At 35.2% G+C, this 24,959-nt stretch overlaps 2 protein-coding genes across 4 annotated transcripts in view; one reads left to right on the forward strand and one right to left on the reverse strand.

Moving 5' to 3' along the window:
* eif4e1b (eukaryotic translation initiation factor 4E family member 1B) overlaps window positions 1–12,638 on the reverse strand; it is a 109,951-nt gene extending 97,313 nt beyond the window's left edge. The window contains exons 1-7 of one of the 3 annotated variants that reach the window (XM_087251243.1): window positions 12,467–12,607; window positions 12,249–12,340; window positions 12,057–12,152; window positions 8,325–8,388; window positions 7,245–7,358; window positions 4,983–5,122; window positions 967–1,314 (exon numbers count right to left, since the gene is read on the reverse strand). In XM_087251243.1, coding sequence (XP_087107369.1) covers window positions 1,200–1,314; window positions 4,983–5,122; window positions 7,245–7,358; window positions 8,325–8,388; window positions 12,057–12,152; window positions 12,249–12,271 — 552 coding nt within the window. In that variant the 5' untranslated portion in view covers window positions 12,272–12,340; window positions 12,467–12,607 and the 3' untranslated portion in view covers window positions 967–1,199. 3 annotated transcript variants of the gene reach the window in all.
* A 4,229-nt stretch (window positions 12,639–16,867) lies between these two features.
* The window catches only part of zgc:175280, a 33,379-nt gene continuing 25,287 nt past the window's right edge, over window positions 16,868–24,959 (forward strand). The window contains 1 exon segment of the mRNA NM_001114484.1: window positions 16,868–16,929. The gene's annotated coding sequence lies outside the window, so the exon portion shown is untranslated.

A 24,959-nucleotide genomic window follows, 5' to 3' on the forward strand; every position in this document is an offset into this window, starting at 1 on the left:
AAGTGATGCTCAGTGGGCCTATTTGCATATTTGCTTGAATTACCTCCATATTAAACCCATTGGTTCATTGTGCCAAAAAACAGCTTTTTTAATTGTGCTATGCAAAGAAACGCACAAAAAAAGAATATATTCACAAAAAGAAAGTGCACAGGGACCTAAATACAAGTGGTTAATATAATAATTATCATTTCACTGTTTCTCCCTTATATATGATTACCAGCCATTCTTTTGTGCATGCCTAAATAAGCACGCTTCCTATATTATAATAAAGCATGCAATATGTCTTGATACTGGAATTCGGTACCAATTAATACTGAAATTTTAAAAGACATCCATTTCCTGCTAACATTTGAGCGCTGTTGAACTCGCTCAAACACCGCTGATTTGCTATTGTGTTCACATGCTCAACAGAAATGACTGAGGTTGGCGGTGAAGGTCATCAATTCACCGAACTCACCGCTGTTTATGGTGTGAACATCGATACAGGGACACTGGAACATTTCAAAGTCACGTTGATCATCTGGTTTGTCTAAAAGCTGACATAAGAGTGATCCGCTGATGAGTCAACTCATCTTCATGACTTTAAAAGGTTTCAATGTCCCTGTATCTGTGTTTACACTCTGTAAACAGCGGTCAGTTCGGTGAACTGATGACCTTCACGGCCAATCACAGTGATTTTTGTTGAGTACATTAACACAATGGCAAATCAGTGATCAAATGTTAGTTTGTTGGACGTTTTTAAAATTTCTTTAACAGTTGGTATCGAATTCCAGTATTGCGACAACCCTAGTATGCTTTGAAAACCCATTTCAATATAACAACAGTTGTCTGAATAAATAGCAAGGGTATACATTTTCCTAGGCTGCGCTGAACATTCATTTAGCCACTAATGTAAATTAAAGCTACATTTTCTAGAAACTGAAATATTTTCTCTCCACAATCGCATGCAGCCATAGAAGCACGTGCTAAAGTAGATCATGTTTTAATTTGAAGAAAAAAGGTCTTGGCATCTTTGACACAAATACCACAAAATTCACAACTCAAAGAGGTCCGACGTTCACAAAGTCTTGCATATTTTCAAGTTGAATTAAGTTACAGCCAGAGGTGAATGCAACAACAAAAAAAATCAATACAAGATGATGACTCTTTGACCAATACAACAATCGACGCTTCTCCATCAATCCAACTATAGCCCACTTTTAAACAACAAACTTGTTTTTGGTTATGGAGTTGCTCTTAGTTGCGGTGTCTGCATGGGCTTGATATCCAATCACAAGTTTCTGCGGGAGTCCCAGACTTTCCTTATACTTTCGACTGAAAGGGAAGCAATACAAGAGAAGTGAATAAGCAGGCAAGTTTTTTGGGCAAAAGTAAATGTCACTAAAACAAATAAAAAACATATGCTGGCTGTTTGTTCAAACAACTTTTTTAAAATGAGCCGAAACACAATTCTTGAGTTTTTGAGAATTCTTGAATTCTTGACAGATTTAAGGGGATTGAACAAAAGTTAACTTAATTTCTTCAAGTTGTCCCAACATTAATCAATTGTGTGGAACCCAGAATTTTTTTACAGCGTAAGGCCCGGGTCACACTTCACACCTGGTATTGCAGTAAGGTGTGGACAATGGAGTGTGGACAATGGAGTCACATTAGCATTTATGCCTGGTGTTTAAATGGGTCTTTATACACTATATGGGTATTTAAATGCATTAAAAAGTCACTATGAATAGGAAGTTAAGATTGTAATTTTTTCCCTCTATCATAACACACTGTACAACCACTTGAAACAGTCCTGAAATTGGGCGGGGGGTGCATGACTTTGTCCTTTGGAAAGCGATTGAATTGTTAATTAACATTCAATCATTGTTAAGTTTGACAAATGGATGAAAGCCGAGCAAATAGCTCCACCCTGAAGAACTGATAGCTCCTCCCTAAAGGCATTCCATGTGACCTGAAGAGAAATCGTTTCGAGGGGTGAGAGAAGGTCATATGTAATGTAATGTAAGGTAATGTGTATTTATATAGCGCATTTTATTGTGTATGGCCATACACCCAAAGCGCTTTACAATCATGAGAGGGTCTCTCCACACCACCACCAGTGTGCAGCATCCACTTGGATGATGCGACGGCAGCCACAGGACAACGGCGCCAGTGCGCCCACCACACACCAGCTATTGGTGGAGTGGAGAGACATGCAGTGATCGAGCCAATTCGGTGGAAGGGGATGATTGGGAGGCCATGATCGTAAGGGCCGATAGAGGGACTTTGGCCAGGACACCGGGGTTACACCCCTGCTCTTTCACGAGAAGTGCCATGGGATTTTTAATGACCACAGAGAGTCAGGACCTCGGTTTAACGTCTCATCCGAAAGACGGCGCCCACTGACAGTATAGTGTCCCCTTCACTTTTACTTCACTTTTACTCACACAGACCACAGTTTGAGCGCCCCCTGCTGGCCTCACTAACACCACTTCCAACAGCAACCTAGTGTTCCCTAGTGGTCTCCCATCCAGGTACTGACCAGGCTCAGCCCTGCTTAGCTTCAGTGAATAACCGGTCTTGGGCTGCAGGGTGATATGGCTGTGGCTGACAGCCATATTGGATTATGTCATGATATTGGATTAAAGATTCTAAGGGCAAATGATTTTTTACAAGATACTGAATTGCACAGATACATTATTTATAACAAGCAGTACAATTTACATGTATTAAAAAAAGGAATTGTCAGTAATTGATCTGGTCCAATATGTCCCAATAATTGTCAGTATGTATGGCCGCCAACCTGATTTCACCAAGTAGGATCATCTATGTTGATTCTAGAACAACAGTCCAATCTACCAATTTGAATAAAGGTATATTACATATGTTATATATATTATATGTATATAATAAAGGTATTACCCTTTGGATTTGGGTATAATTTACAGTTATGGTTGGGTTTATCGGTAGGGAACAGGATTACATTTTCCAACAAAAATAATGTTCCAGGATCAACAAAGATGTTAACAGGTTCGCATCGTACTTAGCAAAATCATGACGTGCATGAGGCTACCATAACACGCCATCCATTCTGACTGAAGCCAAAAAAAATTAAAATGATGTAGCGCTTGTGCAAAATGGGTTTACTGCTTGGGTTCAGTCTATTGTACGTCCTACTAGCAGAGGACTACAGACTGTTCCCCATCCGTCTAATAGGAAGGATGATTAGCTTCATTAGGTTGCTAGGCACAAATTCCTTTTCCATGATCATTAATGTTTACAGCACCATGAGTGGTCAAATGTTTACATCTGGCTCTCTTTTATGGGTATTGTAAAGGAGCTAATGGACATCACTTTCATTAAAGCAAAGAAGAGCCATATGCAAGCATGCGTGTGTGTAGCGTATATAAAAAGTGTCAAAATGGGCCTTATGCACATATTGTTTTTAAGATGAGACACTGACACTAGTTCCTCTTTAATTTCATGAGGTTCCATGAAAGGACAGTGTAATATAATCCGAATAAAGAATCAGTTAAATAAACCTACTGTAAGCAAAGAGTCAACTGTTCATAAAATAAAGACATTTAAAAGGATAGCATGTAGGCCTGTTACAATATCTATTTTTTGTTGTATGATATATTGCACAAATTTATACTCCAATAAATTACATTGTCATTTTAAGACCATTTTATGCCATTATATAATACCAGAATAACAATATAATATCATCAAAAATGCAAGTACACTCTTCCAGAGCACACATTATATTTTATTCTTAAGGATATCTTATTTAATTATAGTCATTTGAACAGTTTAGGCATTGGAATCAGAATGAGAAAACGCATATCCTAAATAAACAGTAATACATGTTAAGAAAAAAAGGCAAGGTAAAAAGTAACAGAGGCTGCGATATCTGCTACCAGATCTATTATTAGCTGTCAGACACCCACATGAAAATATACTATATTCATTTATAGTAAATACTTCAGTGTTTTTTTAACCACACACTGATGCCTCCTATAGAGATAGAGATGTTGCACAATCATCTAAAGTGTTGCTAGAATTGGTTATGTATAGGTGATATTGATATAAATATTGCATCACCAAAAACGATTGAGGTCATGTCCATAAATTGATTATTGTGACAGGCCTACTAGTTTGTTTTATGCAACTTTAACAATGATTACTACAGGATCATGTGACACTTAAGATTTAGGTTATGATGCTAATAAATCATTAATAGTGTTACATGATTTCATTACATTTTAAATTGTAATGTATAGATATGCAATTAAAAAGTCACAAAATTATTTTTTCCCCTGTACTGTTTTGTAATTTTTTATTTTTAAGATTTATTCTTGGCCTTTTTTTAAATAGGACAGTATTAAGAGTATTGAGCGAAGTTGGAGAGAGAAAGGGGGGTAGGGTAGGGAAAGGTCCTCAAGCCAGGATTCGAACTCGGGACACCCTGATGTGCTACTGCACCATATGTCGGCGCATTAACGACTAGGCTATTGCGCCAACTTCACTGTATTGTTAATAAATAAAACATACAGAATGTGAAGTTCAGCAAAGCATTTATAAAAAATATATAATCAGCGTTTAGTTTAACTTAAAGGATAGTTCACGCAAACTGAACATGATGATTTTTTTTTTGAAGAAAGCCAAAAACCTGCATCCACTTACATCCATAGTAGGAAAAATACTTTGGAAGTCAATGGTTTGATGTTTTTCAAAATATCTTCTTTAGTGTTAACAAGAAGGTTTAAAACAAGTAACAAGTGAGCAAATAATGACTTAATTTTCATTTTTGGATGAACTCTCTCTTTAACTGTGCAAAAATGTTGGCACCGACATGCTCACGGCAACCCGAGATCAATTCCTCGGGTTGTTTACTTTACTTTTCTGTCTGTCCTCCACTATCCTATCCCAAAAAAGGTGAAAAAAAATGGCAAAAGTTAAAATATTGGCCATAAAAAGCATGGATTTAAAAGCATGCTTACCCTATATATGTGACCGTCTCACAGTTCTCAGCATTGGATGTCCAGAGAGCAATTTTGTCCCCTTTGGCACGGATGTTGATTACACTTCCACAGATATCCCGACTAAAGGAGCTGAAGCCCTCACCAATAAGACACAGCAACTGCCATAGGGATAAACATATATTCAGCAACACATTTAATTGATTTAGTTTAAATGTTTAAATATAAAGTTAAATTCTGAATTATTAGACCTCCTGAATAATGAGTCCTCTGGTATTTTTTTTCCCACAATTTCTTTTTAACGGAGAAGATTTTTTTAACACATTTCTAAACATTACAGTTTTAATGACTCATTTCTTTTATCTTAGTCATGATGACAGTACATAATATTTGACTAGATATTTTCCAAGATACTGGTATTCAGCAATTTAAAGGCTTAACTAGGTTAACTGGGCAAGTAAAGGTAATTAGGCAAGTCATTGTAAAACGAGTTTGTTCTGTAAACCATCCAAAAAAACTGCTTTTATTCTAGCAGAAATCAGACAATTCTCCAGAAGAAAACGTATAGGAAACACTGTGAAAAACTCCTTGCTCTGTTAAACATAATTTGGGAGATATTTAAAAAATTAAATTCGTAAGAGGGTGATTAATTTTGACTTCAACTGTTGATAAAAGCATAGTATTGCAATATTTTCCATAGCAATACAGTACATGGATGCCCATTTGCATACATTGGCAAAATTTTATAATACTATTAGATTAAATAATGTAATGAACTCATTTCCAGTCCACTAGAAGTGGAGTTGGGTCAGCATGCAGTAAATTAGTCAAATATAGATGACAGCACCATGGAAAGATGCACTTTATGACAGATTTCCTTTAAAGTTTTGGAATAATTTATATCTTTGACTGAAGCAGCTTCCTGAACATACAGTAATAAACATTAGGGGTGTGTTATATAAGGCATAGCATTGCATATTTTCTATAGCAATTCTATATCAATACATGGATGCCCATATAGATAAATTGGCTAAATTTCGTTATACTGCTTGGTTAAATAATATAATGAATTCCTTTCGAGCCCACTAGAAGGCAAGTTGGGTCAGCATGCAGTATTTTTTTTTGTCCATTCATTTTTAGCATTTTTAACATGTAATGAAGAAAACAAAACATACAAAATTATTAAAAAATTGTAACGTTAATGCAAAGAAATAATGATAAAAATTCCAAGTGTGTAAATAAATAAATGTATGTGCTTACACGTACAACAAAAAGGTATAAAAAGGTATCAAAACAATGGTATATTAATAGCAGGTGATACAAGATATATGGACAGAAGATTCGTATTGATTTCCTACAGAAATCCTATGAAGCGCTTCCATATTGTGAGAAATTTTCACGCTTTCGATTAACGATATACACATTAATTTTTCGAATGTCAAACAATGGGACATCTATTGCATGCGGTAAATTGGTCAAATATGGATGGTGGCACTTTGACAGATTTTCATTAAAGTTTTGTTCATTTTGTCTGCTTCCCATTTTGTACAATATAAAATATAAATAGATACTAATAAAGATAAACTGAGCATTATTTCTGTTTAGTTGGAGGGGAATAATTTGGAGTAAAAAAAAAAAGTAATAACTGGCAATATAAATAACAGCATATTGCAATATTTCTAAAATATTTCTAATATTTCAATATTATATTGTGACACAAGAATCATAATATCATATCATTAGGTGATTCCTAGGGCCAGACAGAATCTGCAGACATTTTTTGCTATTTCTGTAGAGAATTTTGATAAAATTTGTGGAATTATGTGGAATGATTTTGGGAGTATTGTAACGAAAGACTTGATATATAAATAAAAAATAATACCTTTTTAACTTATTTAATGTTTACAATGCAAATCCAATTAGATCCACTTATTTGGTAAACAAAGCAAGTCTCTCATATAATACATCTACTAAAGACAGGAGATATTACTTTACAAACTATATTGTAAATAAATCATATGAACGTTTTCATTTCAATCAATATCATTAAAATTTAAAAAATAAAATATAAATTTCCACACATTTACACAAGTAAATAAATAGACTCCACCAAGGGTTTATTCCCACCCCTTATAATAATTTGATTAATATTCATACACACGTATAAGATAATATCATTTAGAATCTTACAGAACATTTTGATTTATGAGATATTCAAATAATTCAAACAAAACAATTTAATCTAAAGTCTATATTTTAAATAAAAATCTTGTTTTCTCTGACCGTTTCCAGCCAGAAATGGTCAAGTTCAGTGTGCCTATGTTGCTTGGCTAAAGTAATTAACCAGCGGCCGCCACATTTATTACTCCGGTCTTCCCACATGGGCTCTATGCCATCCTGCAAAGCAACAAAGAAAATGCTTTTATTACAAGAAAATAATAATAGATAAAATGTCACTGCTTAACTGTTATAATAATTATTCATAGCTTAAATCAAAGGATTGAGTAAATGCAACTCTGATCACAAAGACGATTCATCCATTTAAGCTCCAGCATATTAACTTTAAGGAATATTTCACCCAAAACTGAAAGGTCTGTCATCATTTACCAAGCCTTCAAATGTTCCAGACCTGTTTGAGTTTTTGTTCTGCAAAACACAAATGAAGGCGAGGCAGTGGCACAGTAGGTAGTGCTGTCGCCTCACAGCAAGAAGGTCGCTGGGTCGAACCTCGGCTCAGTTGGCATTTCTGTGTGTAGTTTGCATGTTCTCCCTGCCTTCACGTGGGTTTCCTCCGAGTGCTCCGGTTTCCCCCACAGTCCAAAGACATGCGGTACAGGTGAATTGGGTAGGCTAAATTGTCCGTAGTGTATGAATGTGTGTGTGTGTGTGTGTGTGTGTGTGTGTGAACGTGTGTGTGGATGTTTCCCAGAGATGGGTTGCGGCTGGAAGGGCATCCGCTGCATAAAAAAATTGCTGGCGGTTCATTCCGCTGTGGCGACCCCAGATTAATAAAGGGACTAAGCCGACAAGAAAATGAATGAATGATGAATGAATGAGAACACAAAGGATGACATTTTTAAAAATGCTGGAAAACCTGTAACCACCGGGTACCATCGTATTTGTTTTCCCTACTATTCAAGTCAATGGTTTTCAACCTTCTTCATAATATCTTCCTGTGTTCAACGAAAGAAACATTTAAAGCTACTTAAGGGGGAGTGTACATAGTGAGTACATTTTCATTTTTGGGTGAATTATTCCTTTAACTCAATTGAGAAACTCATGTTTTAAACAGTGAACAATGTTTTAGTCAACAGTTCAGTAATGCACAATGGGGAACAAAAGAAAAGCGAGCAGAAAGTTCACCTTGAACATGGAGTAGTCACAGCCAGAGGACAGTTTGCTTGGCAGCTGTATGTTGTTATACAATCTAAAACAATAAGGAAATTAAAATAACACATTGTGAAATGTTTAAGAGCTGCAGATACGGATTATTTTAATAATCAATAAATCTACCACTGTAATTGATCGATTAATCCGATACGTTTTTTCCATTTTCTTTGATTATCTTCTGAGCGAAATGCAACAGAGCAGTAAAAATTGTATAAAAGCCAACCACAGATACCCACACTGTATAGCTAATGTTATACAGACAGGAACTAATACATTAAGTGCATTTATTTTTAAAACAAAGCGCTGATTTTTTCAAATTTAATTTTTTTTTTTTTTTTTGCACTAGATAAAATTGAATAATTCGATTAGAAGTTGCAGCCCTAGAAATGGTGCAATATTGAGAAAGAATCATCTTTAAAGTAATTTAAATGTGAAATGCAGTCCCAGCACAAATGTCATTTAAATGTTGAATTCATGTATCATCCATTTAATAAACAAACATGAAAGAAAGAAACTTGTCTGGTATTACTGTAGGTAAGCACAAGACACATATTAGATCAGTGGACACTCAAACAAACACATCTGATTCACGTCAACAACTCATTTTGAGTAATAAATAATACATAAATAATAAATATTAAATGAATAAATACTAATATTAATTATTAAATATTATGAAATAAATATTACAGTTAATATGCATTTAAGCGTGGTTGAACCTCTTCACATACAGAGGGCACCAAAGGGTGAGGGATGTTCTGGACAGTAGACAGAATGGTTACTGGCCCAATCGGACCCGTGCTGCCTTGTCACAAAATTTTAATTTGCCTGCGAGTATTTGTCAATTCCGTACATGCATACAGTCTTAGAATCGAGAAATAATTTGTGCTTTTAAGTATTTGAATGTTACCTTTTCTATGAAGTTGCAACACCATATTGCTTTTTGGTTTCTTTTATCTGATTGGATGTTGTGAGCATGTTTTTTTTTTCCCACAACCAGGTAAAAACCAGTACAGTGAAGAGACGGCAACATCAAATTATGAGGCTAAAAGAAAACGTCTGTTCAACGTTGTGGAAACAGATATTTACATGGGTAAAACACAATGATTGTTTGCCGTCACTTTTAAGTCAGCCTCCTTTTGTTTTGCAATAAAATACCTGCAAATTTTCCGTACTGCTTTATTTTAGTGCTAAATATTTTAACATTTTTTAAATATTTAGATTCACAGGCATTATTTTTGACACATTATTTAAAATATGTGGCCAAGAATTAACTATATATATATATATATATATATATATATATATATATATATATATATATATATATATATATATATATTTATTTTTTTTTTTTTAGTGGGGCCAGTGAAAATTTTGGCAGGGCAAGTAACGATCTGAACCACTGATTCAATCCGCTTGTTAAGTTTGACAACACTCGAAGCGGCTTCTGGGTCCAAGCGCTCTATTTAACTGTATGGGGAGACTCATGAAATGATCATAATAAACGTGTACAAAACGTTTTAATACGTTCGGAAAAAAAAATTAGCTTAAAGGGGCTAATAATTTTGTCCCAAAAATTGTTTTTAAAAAATTCAAAACTGCTTTTATTCTAGTCAAAATAAAACAAATAAGACTTTTTCCAGAAGAAAAAATATTATCAGACATACTGTGAAAATTTCCTTGCTCTTTTAAAAACTATTTGGGAAATATTTAAAAAAGAATAAAAAAAATAATAATCAAAAGGGGGCTAATAATTCTGACTTCAACTGTATATGTCCATGCCTAATATCCGATGGCCAGAAAATGATTGATTTTGTTATAAATTGTTAAAATTTTGGTATTTGTAAAGGAGCAAGCCCAGAGATTGTAGTGTACACTATGACTTTATATAAAATTCACTTTAATGTGTGACATGAATACAAAGTGATCATAAACAAATATTTTCTCAACTCAAATGAGTGGCGGCTCGGACCCTTAAACAGTATTACATACGTCTCCAACACGTCACCACTTAACAAGCGGATCGGGCCAGTAGAAAACATCCTAAGCGCTGAACCCTGCATGTTCTTCAGAATTAAAAACAAAAGGATATGAGGTAGACTATTAGTTCTCAACATTCCTCTTTAAAAGGAAAAAAAGAATCAACTGAATCTCGCAATTGAACAATATTCACCTCATTTTTTACGTACTAGTAGGGACAGCCATTTAAATATCTTTGGTTTAAGACTTCTGGTCTCATTCCACTTCCAGTCAGTTTTTAAATGCTAAAAACAGCTCATTCTGCTGCTTGATGTTGCAAACTGATGCTTTCTTATTCTATTATTCTGCTTAATCTGTACAGTCATGAACACACTAGCTTGTAGAACAAGTGAAGATCTAAAATTATCGCAATAATGAGCGTATTTCTGCATGTTAGAATAAGAACAATAGGGGAATAAATAAAAACAAAGATGCTAAATGACAAGTTTCTTAAAACAAAAAACAAAGTGATTGTTCTCACAAAAATTACTTGTTTTCATTTATTCACACTACTCTTTTTAAACCTTGAAAAATGCTTTCTGCAAAATTGTTGCAAACTCTTTATTCATGTTAAATTTAAACAAATTAAATTTAGTAATATTCAACTTAATTTGTTTGTTTAAATTTAGCCCAAATAAATTGTAAACAAGCCCTTAACTTAAAATGTTTAAATAAATCCAAGGAATCATCTTTGAATCATTTTTTTTCAGTGTAATGAGTTTCCTTCTATTAAACACCAAAGAACATGTTCGAAAAAGTTGGAAACCTGTAACCTTTGACTTCCAAAGTGTTAGTTTTCCGTACTTTGTAGTTACACGTCAATGGTTACACATCTTCAGCTTTCTTCAAAATATCTTCTTTAACAGAAGAAAGAAGATCATAAACGTTTGGAAGCACTTGAGGGAGAGTAAGCAGAATACATTTTAATTTCTCTGAGAACTTTCCCTTTAATATCTCTTTAACACATGAGGCTTGGGTGGGGGCATATTTGATTGAGGTAAAGTTATTTTTATATTCTGACTTCCTCCTCATTAATAATTTCATTTTCAGAAAAGGTATTCTTTGCAAACTCCAAATAGCGAAATCACATTAGCAGCCAATAGCTATCAAAGTACAACATTGTTCACAGTCAAATAAACAGTGCTAATGTTGCATTGGAGTCGTATTTACGTGACATTAAGCCGGATATTGAAAATAGAGGTAAAGTTGGTTTTATATTCGCACATTCGTTCATTTAGAAGTCCCTGAATTGTTTTCAATGTTACTTTGAATATTCAATCGGAATTAGCATGCAAGTGACTTCTAAACAGCATTAACTCTAATTCACAGTGAAAACTGTTGTACTTTGACAGTCATTGGCTGCTAATAGGATTTCCCTATTTAGAATTTGCAAAGAATACTTTAATACTTTAATACTTTAATATAAATGATATTATTAAGGGGAAAGTCTGAATGTGTGAATATAAAACCAAATTTACCTCAATATATTGAAAATACCATGGTAAAAAAATATAGCCACAAGTAGTCTTTGAATAAATGTGCGAATATTTATTCACCTCAACGCTCTACTCCACCTTTCACAAAACAATGGATTGTTCAGTATTCATTCAAATACAATGATCACGTTGAATATTTTGGATTTTAAAGGCATTCAACCTTTAAGAGGTCTTGAGCATAACTTACCCCCAGAAGTCCTCGACCGTGTCGAATTTGGTGATGAGCCTTAGATTGTCCTGCCACATTTTGCTCTTATCATTCTTGTAGAACCAAAGTCCCCATCTGCAGACAGTACACATACAAAATTAAGGGGAGGAACTAAAATTAAAAAGAGCAGATATTGAGAATGAAGACATGCTCAAACAAACGTGAACTCACCTGTTTTGTAAAGGGTGCTTCATACAAGGCTCCTTCAAGATGTTTGGTTCGAATTTCTTTTTCTCAACCTTCTTCTTCGGCACTTTATCAATCTGGTGAAATGTAAAAACATGAATTTGAGGACAAAATCAAATCATTTAAATGCTAATCGTGCGTTGACGCCTCTGTTATGGCGTAAAACGCTTCAGGAAATGAACATAAACGTATTTAAGAGTTACCTCAGGTAAAACAGCGCATATATTAAAAGACTGACGTGTGTATGTGGTTAAATGAGAGCTTTGTAACGTTTTGGACACTATTGCTCACCAGTTGTACAGCACACGACGCCATGTTAAGTTAATCCTGTTGCGCGCGAGAGTGATTGAGGCTCGTGGCCGCGCTCATTTATTACTTCATAACGGCGTTTTGAAATTATTTAATTATACTTTGAAATTATTGCAAACTTAGTTACTAAACTTTCAAAACAACATGAAACGTATTAGCAACACCTTGGTTTAGTCTACATAATATATCTTAATTGATAATAGTTTCAATTATTGTGCTTGGATAGACCAAACACCAGGGGGCGCCAACAAAACTTAAATAAGACTGTCAAAATAAACAGGTGAATTGTATTGATTCTCGTTTTTAAATGTACAACATTGGAAAATAAATAGCACCCCCACTTAAAATTCTTTAGTAGCCTAATTTGTAGTTTTGAACCATAATATAGTAAACTGTATTATATAATTTACAATACTTTGTTTATGAATGCTATCTAGTAGTGGTTGGTGAACTGATAAACTTTATAATATATATTGTAGTAGCTACTCAAATTTGACTACATTATGATCAGAGGTGTAAAGAGTACCCGAAAAACATACTTGAGTAAAAATACAGATACCTTACTGTAAAAATGACTCCATTACAAGTTACAAGTCACCGATTTCAATAAGACTTGAGTACAGTATTGAAGTATCTGATTTTAAAATAACTTAAGTATTTTACTCATACTGAATGTAGGCTGAAAGATTACCAAGAAAGGTTTTATTTCCTAATATAGAAATTAAATCTAACTCCTCAATGTTTCAAAATGGCAGAGCAAAATTGATATAAAAAAGAACAAAAAGTCTTAGTCAATCTCAAATGTCCAAAAAAGGCACAAACAATTTGTTAAAAAAAAACAAAAAAGCAAAAGTAGTAAAATGTAGTAAAATAAAATTCAGAGCTGACTTTGATGTGATTCAGCTCTCAGTCTCATATGGGACAATTACCGTTTTCAAGGGATACTGTGGTTTGGAAAAGTCAAGGATTTAAAACCGTCAAAAATTTTCTGCTATAAGGTATGTATACGATTTTTTATTTTACGTTTTTTTTTTTTAGGACAATAATATCTCAGCAGAAAAGATGCTGTTTTAAATTAAATTTAAATAAATCAACGTTGGGCTAAAACAGCTCAGCATTTTTTCTGTAAACTTGGAGTGACTTTAAGCATCACTGTAGAGCAAGTTCATCATGTGAATTAATAATTATTTGCTGAAGGAAGCTAAACTAAAGCAAAAACCCTTTGGAAATGACCAAAGGTCTAATATGTCAACTACAATGGAAGATTTAAAGACTAATCATTAATTTTCCCTTAATAATCTTCAGTGATGGATCTCCAAATGCTTTTCTTAGCTGTTATTTACAGCCTGTGTTAATAAAATGATACTTAATGCTAAATAATATGATTTTACACTACCTGACAAAAGTCTTGTCATCAATCCCAGGTGTATGAGCAACAAATAATAACTTGACTTCTAGTTGATCATTTGGGAAAGTGGCAGAAGGTGGATTTTTTCCGATGAATCATCTGCTGCATCCCAATCATCACAAATATTGCAGAAGACCCACTGGAACCCACCTGGAGCCAAGATTCTCACAGAAATCAGTCAAGTTTGGTTAAGGAAAAATCATGGTTTGGGGATACTTTCAGTATGGTGGCGTGCGAGAGATCTGCAGAGTGGATGGCAACATCAACAGCCTGAGGTATCAAGACATTTGTGCTGCCCATTACATTACAAACCACAGGAGAGGGCAAATTCTTCAGCAGGATAGCGCTCCTTCTCATACTTCAGCCTCCACATCAAAGCTCCTGAAAGCAAAGAAGGTCAAGGTGCTCCAGGATTGGCCAGCCCAGTCAATTTCCAATGGTTTGTTGCAACCAGTTTCGTCAAATGGTTTGAGTTACCTTAACTTTTGGGGTTTTACAGTGCACTTGTAAAATTAAATTAAAATGTGTGGAAGTCGAAATATGCAGAGTATTTCCTATAATATTTTTTCTTCTGGAGAAAGTTTTATTTGTTTTATTAAGGCTAGAATAAATGCATTTTAAGGTCAATATCATTAGCCCCCTTAAGCAACATTTTGATTGCCTACAAAACCTGGTGTTTTCTGTGTTTATGCATTTGCTGGTCAATTATTGTCTACAACTTAAGCTCCTCATCGTCAATAACCTGTCGTAATTATATAATATTATTTTCTGGTTGTATTTAGTATCGTGACAGAATCATGGACTTCAGCCACTGACATTGACTCAGCAAGAAATTGCAGATTTTGCCCCTTATCTTTTTAAACTGCTTCAGTATCAGATTTGACAGTGACTTATTCCCATGATTCATCACTCAGTCATCTTTTTATTACCTGAAATTTAGCCCATGCATGGAAATCAATTGCGACAGAATTTTATTTTAGTATAAATTGAAAGCACATTGTTAACATGAGCCTACAGAAAGTTGATTGTTGAAATAATTGATGAACTTACTATTTTATGACATCACAAATTAATATTTTTTTCCACTTAAAAAATGACTTGTTGCTTGTTCAAACTACTTAATGTAAAGAGTTGAAACAGCAATATTCCTATTTATGTTTTATCCACTAAAATTCTAAAAATTATTTTATTAGCTGAATCCTTTTGTGTTGGGACAATATGAAGGAATTGTCTGGATCCCAGCTTTTTTTTTTATTTGTTATCATGAAATAAGACTTTCAGTGCAAAAAAAAGTTTTTGTCTTGTTTTTTAGTCAAAATATTTAAAGATTTTTAAATCAAAAAGCATTTTTATGACATGTAAAAACTGAATTTCCCCTAAAACAAGCAATAAAATCGAATAATGAAATAAAATTTAAATAAATAATTAAATAAATTAATTAAATGAATAAAAATAAATAAATCATTTAAAAAAAATAAATAATACAAATAAATTATAATAATAATTAAATAAACGAAATAAACATAATAATGATTATAAGTAATAATAAAAATTAAATAAACTATTAAATAAATAAAACAAGTATATAAAAATAAAAATAAAGAAAATAATTAAATAGTTCAAATTAAAAGACTAAAAATAAAATAAAATAAAAAATAATAAAATAAAATAAAAAAGTAAATAACTAATAAATCATTTAAAAATTAAAAAAACAATAAATACAAATAAAAATAAGCAAAAAATTATAAAATAAAATAAATTAAAATAATTTAATAATTAAATAAAAAAATAAAAAAATAAATGTAAAAAATAATAAATAATTTAAAAAAGAATTAAACGAATAGTTAAATAAATAAACTATTATTATTAAATTATAAAATAAAAAGTATAAATAAATAAATAATAAACAAAATTAAAAATAAATGTGAAAATAAGCACATAAATAATAAAATAAATAAAATTAAATAAAATAAAAAAGAAGAGAAAAAAGAAAAGAAAAGTAAAAAGAAAAGAAAAAAGAAAAGAAAAGAAAAAAGAAAAGAAAAGAAAGAAAAAAGAAAAGAAAAGAAAAGAAAAGAAAAGAAAAGAAAAGAAAAGAAAAGAAAAGAAATCTACCACTGGGGTAAGTACAATAATATTTTTTAAATATCTAAGCAAGATTATTTTTCTTTCCCCACTGTCAGATTATTTGACTTTTTTAAGGAAAAACTCACTTAATTTTGACTCATTATTTCTAAAAAATAAAAACTTTGTTTACTTGTCAAGAAAATGCTTCTTGATTTAAGAATCTTTAGGTATTTAGACTAGAAAGTAGGAATACCTTTTTTTCTAGCGTTTTAAAATCAATTATGCTTCATGTTATTAAATAAGAATAAAATAAGAATTATAAGTTTGAATAAATTGTTATAAATAATTACTTTGTATTGGTAAATAAAGCATTATATCCATTAAAATCAGCATTATATGTTATTAACTTATTAAATCGTTTCTTTATATTAATAAGTAAACATTATAAGCATTAAAATCAGCATTACATGTTATTACAGCAAATATTCAGCAAACATCTTGTTGGATCTGCATTCAATAATAATGTAAAGTGAAAACATTATTGTATTTGATTTCGTTTGACAGATTTTTAACACTCCAACCCGATGACAGACATTTGGAGCTCTCCCGCTATACATGTCTTTCAGGTGTCATGCTCGCAAATGTAGAATTCAGTTTACAAGTGAGTATCTCTCCTCCAAGAAATCGCACATTTCTTCTAAATGTAACAGAGTCTGTCAAAAATTACACATGAGCGTTGTGGACACGTGAGTATCTGCAGGAGGGGCTCTGTGATATGGACTGTGCTCAGGAACTTGGGGCCACAGCACTTTAACACACACACAAGCACACACACATACACCTTTACACAAACACACACACACACCTGGCTTCTGCACTCAGGTAAGACATTATTCAAGATCCCATAAGTGTCGAAAAAACTAATTCATTGGATTTATTTAAACAATTTATTTGAGCTGGATTTAAATAAACAAATGAAGCTGAACATTACATTTGATTTGTTTGTATAAATTCAGCCCATATAAATTGTGTGCAACCACTTACCTTAAGAAATATGTAGTAAAATCAATGAATCTTTTTTAATGGTTCAGTTTTGGGCAATGGATTATTGATGTTTTGTGTTTTGTTTTTTGAGGATAAGAGTGATTTTATAGATTTAAATGCATGCAAAATGTCTTAAATTGATTTTAAAAAGAAAGACATGTTAATTGGTTCAATGAGTTTAAAAGACAAGCATGTACAGTACGTTCCAGATAACATCATAAAAGCAAGATAAATTATGTGCATATAAGGATATGCTGGAGATAAATACCTAGAACATTTTACTAGAGTGAACGTAGTATATTATATTGTATATGTCTATATCTACACTATAAAAATATCAGTTAATTAAATGTTTTCTGTATTTTGTGATTCATGCTTTTTTTCTTCAATTATTTATGCGTTTGAAATGTATTATGGGACCTTAAATTTGCCTAGATATTGTTTAAAACTAAAATGTAAAACAAAAGATACTTTTTTTTAAACATTTCATATTAATCTCTGCAGTTTAACAGAGAAAGATACATTTCCCACAACACAATTAATAACCGCAAATAAAAAAGACTTGTTTTGTAGATGTTTAATGTAAACTTTAAAGTTTCAGCTGTTATTGTTCATTAAGCCATAAACTATTCAACCTCTTACCAAATGCATCTTTCATTTTTTTATATGAAATTCTTTTTACATGTATTTTAAATCTCCATTTTAATTGGGTTATTATTTATCTTTTTTTTTAAAGTTATTTTGAAATGATTTTATTCTCTGACCTGTTAAATATTTGAATGAGCAGCATTTTATGTGAAAAAGTGGTACAAAAAGGTTTTAATATTATTATTATTATTATTGACAATATTATTATTGATATTAATAATAATGGTATTAATATTGCTATCATTATTATTAGTAGTAGTATTATAATTTTATTTTTAATATTATTATTTATATTATTATTATTATTAGTAGTAGTATTAATATAATAATGATTATTATTGATAATATTAGTATTGATATTATTATATAATATTGCTGGTTCAAGCCCCGGCTGGGTCAGTTGGCTGTGTGGAGTTTGCATGTTCTCCCCATCTTGGTGTGGGTTTCCTCCTGGTGCTCCTGTTTCCCCCAGTCCAAACACATGCACTGTAGGGGAACTGGATAAACTAAATTGGCCATAGTGTGACTGAGTGTGTATGGGTGTTTCCCATTGTTGGGTTGTGGCTGGAAGGGCATCCGCTGCGTAAAACATATGCTGGATAAGTTGGCGGTTCATTCCGCTGTGGCAACCTCTGATTAATAAAGGGATTAAGCCGAAGTGAATGAATGAATGAATGAATATTATTATTGTTGGTGTTATTATTAGCAATTATTATACTTTTTTTAATATTGTGTAAGACTTTTCCAGCCATGCACTGAAATAAATAGTTTTTGCAAGGAATGTTTATATTAATAAAATGTTTTGTTAAGAGTATTTTAAATACATAATTTAAAACAAGAAATAAACATATCACATCTGAACATTTAAAGGCATTTAAAACTGATTAAGGGAAGCTAAAGGTTGAAATTTAATTGCGCTTAAAAGATTGACTAATTAAGAAAGACGATATACAGTATGAAATATATAAACCAATATGTGAACTGTAATCAAAATTTTAAGTAGAGAACAATTACTATAATTAATTTCCTTTTAAGTTATTTTAAATTACAGCAAATTATTTCCTTTTTCTAAGTAATTTATGGTGTTATCAGTAAAATACTTTGACCTTTTTTATTTACAGAAGGTGGTGTACAAATAAATCCTATTATCATTATTATCTCCTGATAACAAAAGCATTATGTAAGAGTAAAATCGCCTTCGGATGCACACTAAACAGTTACGACACAGCAGGTTTATTTTCATATTTAATACATTATATTATTATATTATAATATTTGCATTTGATCATACATTTTTTAGCTGTACTCTATTCAATTCCAGGTAAAATGTATTGCTATAACACATTTGATTCCTTCGGCTTAGTCCATTATTTATTAGGGGTCACAGCAGAATGAACCACTAACTATTCCAGCATATGTTTCATGCGGTGGATGCCCTTCCAGCCGCAACCCAGTATTGGGAAACACCCATACACTCTCGCATTCACACGCACACACACACACACACACACACACACACACACACACACACACACACACACACACACACACACACACACACACGCAATACAGCCAATTTAGTTTACCCAATTCACCTATACAGCGCATTTGTTTGGACTGTGGGAGAAACTGGAGCACCCGGAGGAAACCCACACCAACACTGGGAGAACATGCAAACTCCACACAGAAATGCCAACTGACCCAGTCGGGACTCGAACTAGCAACCTTTTTGCTGTGAGGCGACAGTGCTAACCACTGAACCACCTTGAAGAGAATTCATATTTTTCAATCCTCTTTATTTGCTGTATAATTTCTTTCCTCATATCCTCTACATTGTTTTACACTGTTGTTTATTTCTTTTTATGATCTTTTTATTATGTTTATGTTTGAACGGTGATATAAATATATATAATTTATTATTGTCATAATTACTCGCTGATAACAGAAGCAGGTAATACGGGAAAGGCATGTTTACTTGTAAGACATCATTCATGCACAATGATTTAAAGCATAATAAATGCTTAAAACGTTTTCTAAAAAATTTAAAACTGCTTTTGTTGTAGCCGAAATAAAACAAATAAGACTTTCTCCAAAAGAAAAAAATAATATAGGAAATACTGTGAAAAATTCCTCGCTCTTTTAAACATCATTTGGGAAATATTTGAAAAAGAAAAGAAAAATCACAGGAGGCGCATAATACTGACTTCAACTATTGGAATGCTACTGACCAATCAGAATCGAGTATTCCAGACAGCCATATATAATAATCTGCAAATTAATAGCAACCGCCTGGATGTACTTTATCCCTTACTTACTTATCATCAATGTATATCATTCCAATGGGATGTAAATGAATGGAAAATGCCTAAATGTTTTACGTATTATGTTTACATAGGGCAGCACGGTGACTCAGTGGTTAACACAATCGCCTCACAGTAAGAAGGTCACTGGTTCGAGTCTCAGCTGGGCCAGTTGGCATTTCTTTGTGGAGTTTGCATGTTCTCCCTGCGTTGGTGTGGGTTTCATCTGAGTGCTCCAGTTGTGCTATAGGTGAATTGAATAAACTTAATTGGTCGTAGTGTATGAGTGTGTATGGGTGTTTCCCAGTACTTTTTTGGGGGGGGCTGGAAGGGCATCCCCTGCGTAAAACATTAGCCAGGAACAAACTAGGCTAATTCTGATTAAGTACCCCTATATACATTTCTGCAGAGCGAAAAATACATCCCAGGATGTACATTTTTTTGCAGTTTCTGTTTTCGCGAAATCCACCAGAGGCCGCTGTGTATGGTTTTTGAGATCACAAATTTCTCTCGCAAGTGCCTTTAGCGCATGCTCTTCTCACATAAATCCACAAGAGGGCGCTGTGTATGCTTTTTGAGACCTCAAATTTCTCACACGAGTGCCATTCACGACTGCTGCTCTCATGTAAATGACTGTCTGACCAATCAACTGACCTGGCCACCCACTTCACTAAACCCAACTGACAGTTTTAAAAAGCAATCCAGAACAAGAAAAGCCCTCGCAGCAGCCTAATTTTTACCATGTCTTCAGATTTTACAACATCCTTACCCTGGTTTATTTTTTACTTTTTTGGCTTCTGTTTTTGTCTTACCCGCTTTCTGGAACCGTTCTCCACCGGACTCGAACCCAGTCATCGTGGTCAACTCCTCGTAGTCACACCGCCTGTAGTGATTTCTTTTTAAAGACGTGATCTCCAGAAATGTATATAGGGCGACGTTTTCGGATTGAGCCTATATTGGGAAATGAAAATGAATGAATGAATGAATGAATGTTTACATTTTGTGGCAAGTAGTCATGTTATAAGTAGGATAAAGTACATCCATGAGGTTGTTTTTGCAGAATAAAGCCCTTCAGTCTTATTTAACAGCTACTGATAAGCTTGTCAGGATTTATTCTGCAATAATGTTGTGATGAGTCAGAAGGCATTGAATCCATTTGCAAGCTTTATTAAGAGCACACATACAAACAAACACAAAGGGGCAATCCAGGAGACAGAACGTGGGACAGGCAAAAGTTCAAAGGCAGGCAGATATCTTACTGGTCAGAATAACAGGCTGGAGATCAGGGGCAGGCAGATGTCTTTCGTAATCGTAGAACAAGCACAGGGTCAGAAACACAGATCAGTCCGAAGCAGGGAGTATGGAACGCTCAGAAATGACAGCCAGGCAAATCAAGACTTCGCAACGAACCGGAGCGTGAGTGTGGTATATATACACGAGAGCTGATGAGTTGCACCTGGACCGTAATCAGTGCCAGGTAGCAGGGCTTATGGGATTTTGAGTCCGTGAGTCGAATCAGAATTCTGGCGATGGTTCCCTCTGGTGGTGCACAAGAGGGTTGGCATCGCCCTCATTTACAACAGAACCCCCCTCCTGCGAGCGGCTCCTGAAGCGAGAAGGCACCTGACGCCGGGGTCTACCGCGCTGTCGGGGGGCTGGTTTCTCTGGGAACCTTTGATGAAACTCTTCCGTGAGAGTTGGGTCTAGAATATCTCTAGCATTCACCCAGGACCGTTCCTCTGGACCGTACCCTTCCCAGTCCACCAGATATTGGAGGGCGCCACCCCGACGTCGAGAGTCCAGCACTTCTCGAACGAGGTAAGCTTCCTCGCCCTCGATCATGACAGGTGGAGGGGTCCTGGTTTCCGATTCCTCCTCAACCGCCTCCTCTCGTGGACCACCAGCGGGTTTGAGTAATGACATGTGGAAAGTAGGAGAAATACGATAATGATTAGGCAAGGCTAAGCGAAAAGACACTGGAGTAATCTGGCGTACAATTTTGAATGGCCCTACATACCTGGGACTGAGTTTGCGGCAGGGCAATCTCAGACGAAGGTCTCGTGTCGACAACCACACCCACTGCCCCGGTTGATACGTGGGTCCCTGGCGTCGGTGACGGTTCGCCTGAATCTCTCTCCTCCTGACTGCCCTCATGAGATGTCTGTGAGGCTGGTTCCAGACATCCTCACTCCGCTGCAGCCAATCCGTGACAGCAGGTAACTCAGTGGGTTCTCCGGACCATGGAAACAGGGGTGGTTGGTAGCCAAGAATACATTTGAATGGCGTAATACCCGTGGCTGGCTTTATTAATGAATTTTGTGCATATTCTGCCCACATCAGATAGCGACTCCAGTCGTGCTGTTGCTGATGACAGTAGGAACGTAGAAATCGAATGACTTCTTGATTCATACGTTCAGTTTGGCCGTTGGATTGAGGATGGTACCCTGAGGTGAGACTAACATTAATATTTAGATTTTTACAGAGAGCGGACCATACCCGAGAGGTGAATTGGGATCCCCTGTCTGAGACGATATCATCAGGTAAGCCAAACATTCGAAATACATGATTGCACAGGGCTTCTGCGGTTTCAAAGGCAGAGGGCAATTTGGGCAACGGTATTAGGCGACAAGCCTTGGAGAAACGATCAACCACCGTGAGAATGACTGTGTTGTTCTGGGAAACAGGGAGATCCGTAATGAAGTCCACCGCTATATGGGACCAGGGCCGTTGCGGAACCGGTAGCGGTTGTAACAGGCCAGCAGGGGTTTGGTGAGATGCCTTCGTGCTTTGGCAAATTTTACATTTCTGAACATAATTAATTACCTCCTTCGTGAGGGACGGCCACCAGAAACGGGCTTTGACTAACTCCAAAGTTGCAGTGATGCCTGGATGCCCCGAACTGGGAGTGTCATGAATATGGGTCAGTAATCTGGTACGTATGTTATTGGGTACAAAAATCAGGTGATTCGGACAGTCTACTGGAGGGTTGTTTTCTCGGTTGGCCTCTTGGATCTCGGTAAGTATGTCCCACTGTACTGGAGCCACTAGTAAGTTCGTAGGAATAATGGTTTCATCACTAATTGGGGTTTTATCCTCTGATAGCCTGGATAGTGCATCTGCCTTACTATTTTTACTCCCTGGTCTATAGGTGACAATGAAGTCGAATCTGGTGAAGAACAAAGCCCAACGAGCTTGTCTGGGATTTAGACGTTTGGCTGAGCGAAGATATTCCAGATTCTTGTGGTCAGTTAATATGGTGAATTGCTGACTAGCCCCCTCCAGCCAGTGTCTCCATTCTTCCAGGGCTAATTTCATTGCCAGTAATTCGCGATTTCCCACATCATAGTTTCGTTCTGCGCTGGTCAATTTACGGGAGAAGAAGGCACATGGATACATTTTGGATGGTTGACCCTGACGTTGAGATAATACAGCACCGACTCCTGTGTTGGATGCATCCACTTCCACAATGAAAGGTAGGTCTGGGTTGGGATGACGGAGAATAGGAGCTGTGGTGAATTGAGTCTTCAGATCGCTAAATGCTTGGCGTGCTTCAGAGGACCAGGATAGTTTGTGGGAATTTCGTTTGGTCATGGCTGTTAATGGTGCGGCTATTGAACTAAAGCCTCTGATAAACCGTCTATAGAAGTTGGCAAAACCTAGAAATCGCTGCAACTCCTTGAGATTCTGGGGTAACGGCCATCGTTGAACTGCCTGTACCTTCGTATCATCCATGGTAATCCCTTCTGCACTGATGACGTATCCCAAAAAGGCGATCTGTGTCTGGTGAAATTCACACTTCTCTAATTTGGCGTACAGACGATGTTGAATCATGCGTTGCAACACTATACGTACATGTTCAACATGTTCCTTCATCGTGTTTGAATATATGAGGATGTCGTCGATGTAAATGATGACCCAGCGATCCAGCATATCCCGAAAGACATCGTTCATAAAAGATTGGAACACGGATGGACAGTTTGACAGGCCGAAGGGCATTACCGTGTACTCATAGTGCCCCCTAGTGGTGGAAAACGCGGTCTTCCACTCGTCACCAGCACGGATTCTGACAAGGTTATATGCACTGCGAAGATCAAGCTTGGTATAATATCTAGCCTTTCTTAATTGTTCCAGGGCAGGAGGTACGAGGGGTAATGGATAGCGGAATTTTACGGTGATTTCATTGAGCCCTCGGTAATCAATACAGGGACGTAAACTGCCATCTTTCTTCTTTACGAAGAAGAATCCAGCTGAAGCAGGAGATGTAGAAGGTCGGATGAAACCCTTGGCCAATTCCTCGTCGATATATTCAGACATTGCCTTGTGCTCAGGTTGTGACAGGGGAAATATTCGACCCGTTGGAGGACTTGAACCTGGAATTAACTCAATAGCACAATCACTTGGTCGATGTGGGGGAAGTTGAGTAGCTTTTTGTTTGCTAAAAGCTTCATGTAAGTCATGGTACTCAATGGGGATTAGTTCATCAACGAGTTCAGGTAACACATTGGTGGTTCGTAATGGAATTTTGTGAATGGGCTGGATGCACTGTTTCATGCATGACTCACTCCACTGCAATATCTGTCCGTCCCTCCAGGAGATATGAGGATCATGTCGCCTTAACCAGGGCAGTCCCAACACCAGTGGATGATTAACTGAATCAATAATGTAGAATTACATTTCTTCAATGTGTAGAACACCAACTTGTAATTGTAGCTTATTCGTAATCATACGGATGCGTCCTTCACCCACAGGACGACCGTCTAGTGCTTCCACTGCAAGACAGGAATCATATGAGCTGAGAGATAGTTCGTGACATAAAGCAAATTTCTTAGATATAAAGTTTCCGGCAGATCCAGAGTCGACAAGAGCCGTAGTATTAATCATTCTTTTATCAAATTTAATAATCACAGGAATCAGTACACT

This window comes from Danio rerio, chromosome 5 (assembly GCF_052040795.2).
Source record: "Danio rerio strain M-AB ecotype USA chromosome 5, GRCz13ab, whole genome shotgun sequence".
In the NCBI taxonomy this organism is placed as follows: Eukaryota; Metazoa; Chordata; class Actinopteri; order Cypriniformes; family Danionidae; genus Danio; species Danio rerio.